This window comes from Schizosaccharomyces japonicus (assembly GCF_000149845.2).
Source record: "Schizosaccharomyces japonicus yFS275 unplaced genomic scaffold supercont5.2, whole genome shotgun sequence".
NCBI classification, from domain to species: Eukaryota; Fungi; Ascomycota; class Schizosaccharomycetes; order Schizosaccharomycetales; family Schizosaccharomycetaceae; genus Schizosaccharomyces; species Schizosaccharomyces japonicus.
In genome coordinates, this window is record NW_011627861.1 from 2,526,081 (window position 1) to 2,534,864 (window position 8,784).

The 8,784-nt window shown below is 41.4% G+C and overlaps 5 protein-coding genes across 5 annotated transcripts; 4 read left to right on the plus strand and 1 right to left on the minus strand.

Annotated features, from left to right (window-relative positions):
- Positions 1-134: 134 nt before the first annotated feature.
- Positions 135-1,439, plus strand: SJAG_04373 (hypothetical protein; the record flags this gene model as incomplete). The annotated part of the gene is made up of 1 exon (XM_002175447.1): positions 135-1,439. The coding sequence occupies one exon, from the start codon at positions 135-137 to the stop codon at positions 1,437-1,439; it is 1,305 nt and encodes a 434-aa protein (XP_002175483.1).
- A 287-nt stretch (positions 1,440-1,726) lies between these two features.
- On the plus strand, positions 1,727-4,447 carry SJAG_04372 (Ku domain-containing protein Pku80). The gene is made up of 4 exons (XM_002175446.2): positions 1,727-2,071; positions 2,123-2,177; positions 2,237-2,303; positions 2,347-4,447. The coding sequence occupies exons 1-4, from the start codon at positions 1,943-1,945 to the stop codon at positions 4,154-4,156; spliced, it is 2,061 nt and encodes a 686-aa protein (XP_002175482.1). The 5' UTR covers positions 1,727-1,942; the 3' UTR covers positions 4,157-4,447.
- SJAG_04371 (DNAJ/TPR domain-containing protein DNAJC7 family protein) lies at positions 4,382-6,228 on the plus strand. Its single transcript, XM_002175445.2, has one exon. It carries the CDS (start codon positions 4,605-4,607, stop codon positions 6,015-6,017), a length of 1,413 nt encoding a protein of 470 aa, XP_002175481.1. The 5' UTR covers positions 4,382-4,604; the 3' UTR covers positions 6,018-6,228.
- SJAG_04370 (Mdm10/Mdm12/Mmm1 complex subunit Mmm1) lies at positions 6,179-8,439 on the plus strand. The gene is made up of 3 exons (XM_002175444.2): positions 6,179-6,914; positions 6,971-7,179; positions 7,221-8,439. Exons 1-3 carry the CDS (start codon positions 6,303-6,305, stop codon positions 7,285-7,287), a joined length of 888 nt encoding a protein of 295 aa, XP_002175480.2. The 5' UTR covers positions 6,179-6,302; the 3' UTR covers positions 7,288-8,439.
- On the minus strand, positions 7,112-8,776 carry SJAG_04369 (double-strand siRNA ribonuclease). The gene is made up of 4 exons (XM_002175443.2): positions 8,399-8,776; positions 8,237-8,341; positions 7,688-8,105; positions 7,112-7,627 (listed from the first exon to the last, which is right to left on the minus strand). Exons 1-4 carry the CDS (start codon positions 8,476-8,478, stop codon positions 7,295-7,297), a joined length of 936 nt encoding a protein of 311 aa, XP_002175479.1. The 5' UTR covers positions 8,479-8,776; the 3' UTR covers positions 7,112-7,294.
- Positions 8,777-8,784: the final 8 nt, after the last annotated feature.

The following is an 8,784-nucleotide window of genomic DNA, read 5'->3' on the forward strand; positions in this document are numbered from 1 at the left end:
ATACTGTGTATCCATTCTTGCCGATCTTTTGCAAGGACCGGATATTACAGCGCTTTTGCCATGGAGCAGGTTTTGTTGCGATAGATTCGTCTACAGAGCTTATAGACTACGCGATCTTCAACCTCCTCCTTAGTATGGGCACATTTCAACGTCAGAGTCGACTGGTCACAATGGTTGAGGAGATCCCCATTCTTGACTTTCTTTATTTCTTCAATCGTTTCTTGCGCGCATACAAAGTGCTTACGCTAACCCCTTCGACACTCTCCTTGCAACTACTCATTTTGGCAACAGTCGCTTTCCGCACATTACGGATGATGGAATATTCATGGGAGGCTTTTGGAAAACTTGTTGTGATGGTGAAGGCTATGGGTTTAAGCACAAGCTACAAATCAGTGAACCTTTCTGACAATGAAAAATATGAACACGCATGCCTAATGACGTGTGTGTTTATGCTAGATCGTTCACTTGCCGTTTCATTTGGACGGCCTCCCCTTATTAAGGAGGAAGAATTTGATCTAAATCTCTTTCACAGCTATTCTTCTTCGCATATATATGGCGAATATTCTGAGGTATTTGAGAGCTTTGTTCGTTGCTACATTAGCTTGACATGCATCCAATCTCGGATAATAACGTTTTTTGATTCGTTGTCGCTCAATCCACCGCTGGAACAGGTTATTCAAAACTTGTACACCATCGATTTCTCGTTGGAGTCCTGGTATAATTCCCTAACCTATCCTTTACAACACACAGAAAATGATCCCAAGTTACATGCTCACACCGTTAAGGTTAAATATCTTCAGCTTTTGTACATAAGTGAGCGATTGCTGCTTCATCGGGTTCCTTTTATTCACAAAGTTACACCGCCTTCTACAATTAATGGCCGACAAGTGGAGTCTAGTTACGATATATGCATGCAAAGTGCTCGTCAAGCTATCATGCAGCTTCGGAACATATGCCTTGAGACGATACTGACCGTTCCACTGTTTCGAGAAACAGCGTTTATTTGTTGCGTGGTCTTGTTTCTTGGACATGCTTTGTATCCAGACAGGGAACCTACGGAGCCCGATATTAAGCTTGTCAAGCTGATGCATGTAATATTCACCATTCTTGGTCGGAGCTCTACAAGCCTGCGTGTTTCTTTTCTTGCAACCTATTTGAAAAGGCTCATTCGTTTAATGGAAGAGCTGCCCGTTTCCTCGTCCTCAAAAGTGCCTATAGAAAACACATTGTCCATGCTACAGGATGGCGGCTCCCTTGACTTGAAAAGCATTACAATGCTAAATACAGACTTTTCTGACTTCTCGAGTGCATACTCTTTGGATCAAACGCCTGTTGATACGTATCCCAAAGATATGCCAACCACACTTAACGAATTTCCTGCCAACGTTATGCTGCCTAATGGTGGTATATGGTCCTCCTTTAATTACTCAAGAGAGTAAGTACGCTCAGTTCCCCCAGATTATGTTTTGTGTAATAACTCCTCGCATCTAATGTTCTCTCTCATTTTTGGTTCCCGGGTGTTTTAATTCCAAACCGCTTACTATTCGCCTTTGTTTTTGCTGACGTACCCAAAAATTTTTTCCACACTCACGGCAACCTTGTTGAAATGGTCGTCCAGTCCTTTCTGCTTTCACGAGTTTAGTCCTTTTGGCAGCTTTTATATGTGCTACCTATTTTAGCTAAACCATGCGCCCTTATTGATCTTTTGCTTTTAGATTTAATTAATAACTAGACTCCTCGTACGAATTTACAATTGGTGAGTTTTAGTTTGTATTCTTCAAATCTTAAACGTAAAAAAAGGTCTGTATGTCAATAGATAGTTTGTTTCCTATTTCTTTTTACCATATTTGTTCCAGACTTCATTCATTCCTGTTGACAGGTGTGTAAACATATATTCATCTATTACGCTTCCAAAAGCGTAATATACCGGTCCGTAACGTCAATGGCCGACAAAAAATGCACAGTATATTTACTTGACTTAGGAAATGATATGGGAAAACGTTATTATGGACGAAATGAAACCGATTTAGAGTATCAAATGACTTTTGTTTGGAACAGTTTGTCCCAACGGGTACAATTTTGATGAAAATCCTAATCCAACCACTCGACTAATTGTTTTTAGCTTCTGGAAAACAAAAAAACGGATGTTATTGGAATTGTTGGTTTTAAAACAGATGGTAAGTAAGATATTCTTTTCAACCGATCCTTGAAGCTAACTCGGTTTCTTGACTTTAAGAATCGCGAAACGATCTGGTAGAGCAGGAGGCTTACTGGAACATTGCGGTTTTTTATCCCATACAAACGTATGCCATACACTGAAACATTTCAATTCTAACGTGTTTCCAGCGCAAAGTTTGCTCAGCTGCAAGACTTACGGCCGCGTCTTTCAGCCAGTAAGACTATGCAGGGTGACCTTCTCTCAGCAATTGTCGTTTCTTTTGACTTAATTGGACGTTACTGCAAAGCAAATAAATGGACAAAAGAGCTATTCATAGGAACTGGTGCTCGAGGCACCATTGACTTTGAGGATTCAGATGGAATCGCCGAACAAATTGCTCAACACGATGTTCATATCACGCTTGGATTAACCAGGGATCTAAAACTTGAACGGCATACTTATGATAATCAATTACTACAGTTTCTTGAAAAATGCAATGGAAAACTACTGACTGCCCAAAATCTTATGGAAGAAGCCCAAAGGCCACCAATTCGGAAAGTGAAACCGGTCCCAATATTTCGTGGTATATTAAGTTTGGGTAATCCGCAAGATCCAGATGCCTCTTTAGCCTTTCCTATTGAACGGTATCCCTACACGCGAATTGCCAAACCACCGGTTTCTACTGCGTTTGATGCTTCTGCCAAGCCTAGCGCTGATCCTTCGGGAGCAGATAACGACGAGGTAATGTCGCAACCTAACCTGGGAATGCATTCCGACGTAGTCTCAACTATCCGGACATATGTAGTACATGATCCAGTCAAAGATGAGACATTCGAGGTAGACAGAAAGGACTTGGAAAGTGGCTACAGTTATGGTAGAACGATCATTCCTATAAGTTCAACTGATGAGGATATCATGTCATTAGACACTCAAGCGGGACTGGAGGTTTTAGGATTTGCTCCCAAGTCGTGTTTCCCGCCGTTTTACTTTATGAGCGAAACCAATTTAATTGTGAACAAAAAAGATGACGAACAGACGGCAACACAGCTAACAAGCTTTGTAGAGGCCATGATCCAGGAAGACCGTTACGCCCTTGCGCGTTTTGTCAACAAAAACCATAATGGTCCGATACTGCTAGTACTCATTCCTCACATTGAAAACGGCACACACTGTCTTATTGATGTACAATTACCCTATGCAGAGGATGTCCGCGCATTCTCTTTTCCCTCCTTGGAACATGTCACCACAGGTGAGGAGAAAATGCGTGTCCAAAACGCCGTAGATGCTTACGTATCCAGCATGCTACTGGACAATCCTGCTATTCAACAGTCTTCTAAAGCACCTGTCTTTGAACCACAGTTTTCATACTCTGTTATGCGGCATCGAATCCAACAAGCAATTCAGCATTACGCTTTCCACCCAAATGCACCGTTACCAGAACCTTCTCCCTATTTAGTTCATTACACACATGCACCAGAAGCCGCATTGCGAAATGCGCAGGACGCTCTGAACACGCTGCAAGGAGTGCTTGAGCCCATTGTGCATGAAGCACCAAAGGTAGAACCGGCGGAGAAGGAATCACAAGTGAGTGTACTATCGATTTCAGATGCAGAGATAGAAGCTATGCTGAATTCTACCGCGGAAGAGCAACTGGAAACGGAGAAAGAACCTGTGCTCCATGTCAGCGCATCAGATCCCGTTTACACTTTTTATGAGCTTATAAAAAATCCCTTTGGCTTGGACGACGCTATTACCGAAATGGAAAGTGCTATCCGTCTACTATTAACTGAAGGAAAATTGGATTCAGCGAAAGAGTCTCTCATCGCTCTCCGAGAAACATGCATTCGTGAAGATGAATCCGAACAGTATAACGGCTTCATAGTCGAGCTACAAAACGAACTTATATCAGGAAAATACCAAAATGCTATGAACTTTGAACAGTTGATCCTTCAACAGCATCTTGGGAGCATTTCGTTTGATGAACTACCTATGTCATAGCAGAGAAATCTATCGTTTTGCTAAGAACCCAGTACTACCAAGCAATTTTTCTGTATGTATGTATTAATTATCCTAATATACAGTCTACAGCCCGTTATGTTTTACGTTCAATGACCATCTATGCATTTTTACTGCAGGGACCAATTCATCAAATTTTAACAAATACAGAAAAACAATTTGAAAAAGAAAACGAGTTTTTAACAAACAATCATTACATGAAAAATCCATGTACCGTTTTTCCTTCCCCATTGGCTCAGTATCTCTCTGCGTCTTCTTCGTGGCAGTCTGTCACCGGAAATTTTATCCTCTTCATCTACCACCAAAAACGAGACATTCCTTGCTCGTAGTGTCCTTTGGGCCTGTGGAATTCGTTGCTCTTAAAAGGCTTTTAGCTGTTGTCTTTGAGTTTTTCTCGTTCATCTTAAAGCTTTCTTTTAGCTAAAACACAATGACTGTCGCTGATATGTCAAACGGTGAAACTACCACGAGCACTGAAACTGTAAACCCTTTGCAGGCTGCAGAGGAGTTCAAAGCTCGTGGAAACGAGTTTTACAAATTGGGTAGTTTCCAGGAAGCAGTTGAGTTTTATACGAAGGCAATTGAACAAGGTCCTACTGCAAACCAGGCTATTTACTATTCCAACCGTGCGGCAGCTTATAGCCAAATGGGTGAATACGAATTGGCCCTACAGGACGCTCGTCGATCGGATAGACTTGCTCCAGGTGTTCCTAAAACAGCACATAGAATTGCTCAGGCGCAAGAGAGTATCTCAATTTACAATGAAGCGCTCGTGTACCTGGAGCACAATCAGCCTGGACTTTCCTTAAATGCTTTGGATCGTCTTGAGCGTAGATTGCATCCTAAGGCTCGCCGACCTGTTTCTTGGGAGCTGCTGAAGGCTCGTATTTGTCTGGCTCAGAAGGATTACGGCCAAGCACAAAAAGTTGTCCTCAGTTTGCTGCGTGAAAATTCTAGGAACGTTGAAGCCTTGGTCATCCGTGGCCTTGTATTCTATTATACCGGTGAAAGCCAGAAGGCACTTACTCATTTTCAGGAGGCCCTCAAGCTTGATCCCGACAGCAGTACAGCTAGAAAGTTCTTCAAGCTGATTCGGTCGCTTGAGTCGACAAAATCTCAAGGCAATGCTTCGTTCAAAGCTGGTGATTATGAAAAGGCATACCAGCTGTACACAAATGCTCTTGAAATTGATCCTGAAAATAAGGATACGAATGCTAAACTCTACATGAACCGAGCCACTGTTCTGCTTAAATTGAAGCGCCCTGAAGAGGCTATTGTTGACAGTGATGCCGCTATTCGTTTGGATAGTACTTATTTGAAGGGCTATAAGGTCAGAGCCAAGGCTCATGAAATGCTCGAGGACTGGGAGGCAGCTATCAACGATATCAAATCCGCTGTCGAAATCGATGGTACGGACGCCAGTTTACGCAATGAGCTTCGTCGTCTTGATTTGGAGTTAAAGAAGTCGAAGCGTAAGGATCATTACAAGGTATTGGGCGTTTCGAAATCGGCTTCCGACTCGGAAATCAAAAAAGCATTCCGTAAGAAGGCACTTCAATTTCATCCAGATAAAAACCCCGACAATAAAGAAGCTGAAGCTCGCTTTAAAGAGGTTAATGAAGCTTACTCTATTCTGTCAGACCCTCAGAAGAAGTATCGTTATGACAGCGGTGCGGATTTAGAAGGCATGGAGGGCGGTTCTGGAATGGGCGGCGGAATGGATCCGTTCGACATACTTCGCGCCTACCAAAGTGCTGGCTCGGGCTTTGGAGGTAGTCCGTTTTCTGGTTTCTCTGGTGGTTTCCCCGGTGGTGGATTCTCTAATGCTAACTTTTCCTTTTAAGAAATCAATTAAAAAAGCCTCGGCTCTATCACTGTTGTAAACATAGTGACACACGTCTTTAAGCTTGTTGACTATCTTCATTAATTTGTTTTCTTTACTACCGTTGCCTGACCTTCGTTATACATAGACAATGAATTCCGTATCGTTTATTTGTGTGTATTCTGAACTAGCGTATAGTTTAGTGAAAGCATCAGCATGTACCGTTCTGTTGGACGTTTCTTCTCTTTGCTCTCCTAGAGCCTGTAATAATTCGGTTTGCCTTCCTAACTTCACCGCTTATCTAAAATGGTACAGTTGTTCCATTTAACATTTACACAAGGTTTTTTCATCGGACAGTTGTCTGTAATTGTAATAGTATACATCTTTCTGCGATTTTTCTTATTTTGCACAAAGGAAGAGCTGAAAAATGTTCAAGAAGAATCATATCCACTGAGTCCGTCTAATGAAAAAAGTACTACGGAATTTAACGATGCAACTCATAAAGTTACGCCATCTTTGAGCGAAATATACGATGTGAAAACTCACGAAGAGGAGAGCTTGGACTGGTTTAATGTTTTGGTTGCTCAAGCACTTTCACAAATTCGTCAAGATGCGGTGTCCGACGATGCTGCATTAAAGAAGCTTCAGACTTTATTCAATGGTAAAAGGAAACCTTCATTTTTGGGACCCATACACATTAAAAGTATCTCTCTTGGACAACGGTATCCTGTCTTCAGTAATTGTCGTATCCAGGCTCAACCAGATGACACAAATGGATTACGGGCAACGATGGACCTGTCCTTAGAGGATGATATTCATTTTGTAGTAAACACATCTGCCGTTCTGAATGTTCCTCGGCCAGCATTCGCTATGCTTCCTGTTTCTCTTAGTGTCAGAATAGTACACATTCGTGGAAAGGTAAGCTATATGAGTCTTTTAAATTTTAGAGCAATGTCTCCTAACATGCACAATAGCTCTCTATTTACTTTTCACAGTCCTCCAAAAGCGCAAAACGTGCATATCTGAACTTTACTTTTGACCCGGATTTTGATATGGGTATCGAAATCCAGTCCCTGGTTGGCAGTCGTTCTAAACTTCAAGACATTCCAAAAATTGCACACATTATAGAGACACGTATTCGAAAATGGTTTATTACCCGATGTGTGTCACCACAATTTCAACAGTATGAATTATCTTATTCGAATGAATCTCTAACTACTTTAGAATTTCAATACCTAACATTTGGCCTTCATCAGCAAGAGAAGGACATCGTCAAAAGAGTACTGAGTAATCGGTAATTAGTCATGGGGTATCGTTTTACCTTTAGGCCGGTAGGGAATAAAGGGTGCATATTTTCGAGGAAAGCACCAACCGACGTTTTGGTATTGGAGCCACCATCGATTGTGCTCAAATTCGATGTCCTCTTGCTGCATATGCTGAATGACACGAACGAGATTGCGCGCGTCATCGAGTCCGTTATGTTCTTGGCCTTCAAATGTCAAGTTCCAACGTGATAGCATTGCATTTATATTGGACTTTGAAACTCGAAAGGCATCAGAGAAAAGCGAACGGACGTCTACAAAAGGTCCATTAATCCAAGACGGGGGATTGTTTTCCTCTGTTGTCGCGAACTAGGTTTGGTTAGCATACGATCGGAAAGAAAAGGGTGCGCTGAAGCATTGATGAATTACCTCTTTGGCAACAAAAGATGCCATATCCCAAGGACCATCACAAGCCCAAGCCCAGTTTTTCTGCGACCGAAAATGATAAGCCGTTTTTGGAAGACGGCTCCACTCAAAGGTATTCGGACCATTAACCGGGGGAATTAATTTGTCATCATGTTTAGAAAGAAATTCATGCAGCAGATCGAGCACTGTTTTGAACGGTGGAGCATTGTCAATGAGTTTTTGTGGGATCTTTGTCAACTCTTTGCAATAGTTTGAAAGCGTAGGAATTCGCCTCGGTTTGACATATGTATGGAATTCGTCAATAATGCGTTTCTGTTCCAAATCGTAAAGTAAGCAGGGAAATTCAATAATCTCGTTCATATATGAAAAACCACATCCCTCTTCACATGTTGCTTCAACGTCAACCACTAGCAAGTAGCGTCTGTTTCGTTAGCTTAAAACTTCTAACGTTCGCAAGGAGAAAGAGGAATTGTCCATATAAGTTTGCATTTTTTCATGCAATCTTCTTAATATACGCATCCCATCCTCGTTGAGTGATAGTAGTAAACATACAGTTTCATTCCTTTATCTGCTGACGTTTTTGTTTGTAAAGCTTGTTGTCTTCGAACCTGTTCAAGTCGAGCATTCCGTTCTTTCCATCGTTTTCTTAATGTATCTCTAAGGCGCGTTAGGCGTAAATATTCAGTTTTGTTTTACTATCCTGATTGTTCTTACTTGTTTCCATATGTACTAAGACCGATTTCCTTCAAAGCCAGTCGAAGTTCTTCAACAGTCGAAGGCGACTTCTTAGCCATTGTGAAAAACCCACTTTTAGTGAATATTCCTTTTAATTTTAGCGCCAAAACAGTGTTGTACAAAATGAAATAATTTTTGATCTGATTTTTTGTTTCTCAAATAGTATTTCTTTAAAACGCATTCATTAAGGGGAAAAACACGCTCAAAGAAAAAGGAGAATAAGCCAATAGTGTTTATAGAAAGAAACTACAGTGTTTCCGATTTAAAGTTCAGAAGCTGAGACTTTTTATTGCGTTTGGTAGAACGCTTGATATGGTGGATCACCTTGAATTACAGAACTTGCTTGGAACTACTGTCAAGAAACG

Bases quoted from the DNA above. Each gene is read 5' to 3' on its own strand.
- SJAG_04371 (XM_002175445.2), top strand. From the start codon at position 4,605: ATGACTGTCGCTGATATGTCAAACGGTGAAACTACCACGAGCACTGAA.
- SJAG_04372 (XM_002175446.2), top strand. From the start codon at position 1,943: ATGGCCGACAAAAAATGCACAGTATATTTACTTGACTTAGGAAATGAT. The intron at 2,072-2,122 runs GTACAATTTTGA...AATTGTTTTTAG, and splicing joins GGAACAGTTTGTCCCAACGG to CTTCTGGAAAACAAAAAAAC. The intron at 2,178-2,236 runs GTAAGTAAGATA...CTTGACTTTAAG, and splicing joins TGTTGGTTTTAAAACAGATG to AATCGCGAAACGATCTGGTA.
- SJAG_04370 (XM_002175444.2), top strand. From the start codon at position 6,303: ATGGTACAGTTGTTCCATTTAACATTTACACAAGGTTTTTTCATCGGA. The intron at 6,915-6,970 runs GTAAGCTATATG...CATGCACAATAG, and splicing joins TAGTACACATTCGTGGAAAG to CTCTCTATTTACTTTTCACA. The intron at 7,180-7,220 runs GTATGAATTATC...TAACTACTTTAG, and splicing joins GTGTCACCACAATTTCAACA to AATTTCAATACCTAACATTT.
- SJAG_04369 (XM_002175443.2), bottom strand. From the start codon at position 8,478: ATGGCTAAGAAGTCGCCTTCGACTGTTGAAGAACTTCGACTGGCTTTG. The intron at 8,106-8,236 runs GTATGTTTACTA...CTAACGAAACAG, and splicing joins GCAGATAAAGGAATGAAACT to ACGCTACTTGCTAGTGGTTG. The intron at 7,628-7,687 runs GTAATTCATCAA...AACCAAACCTAG, and splicing joins CATCTTTTGTTGCCAAAGAG to TTCGCGACAACAGAGGAAAA.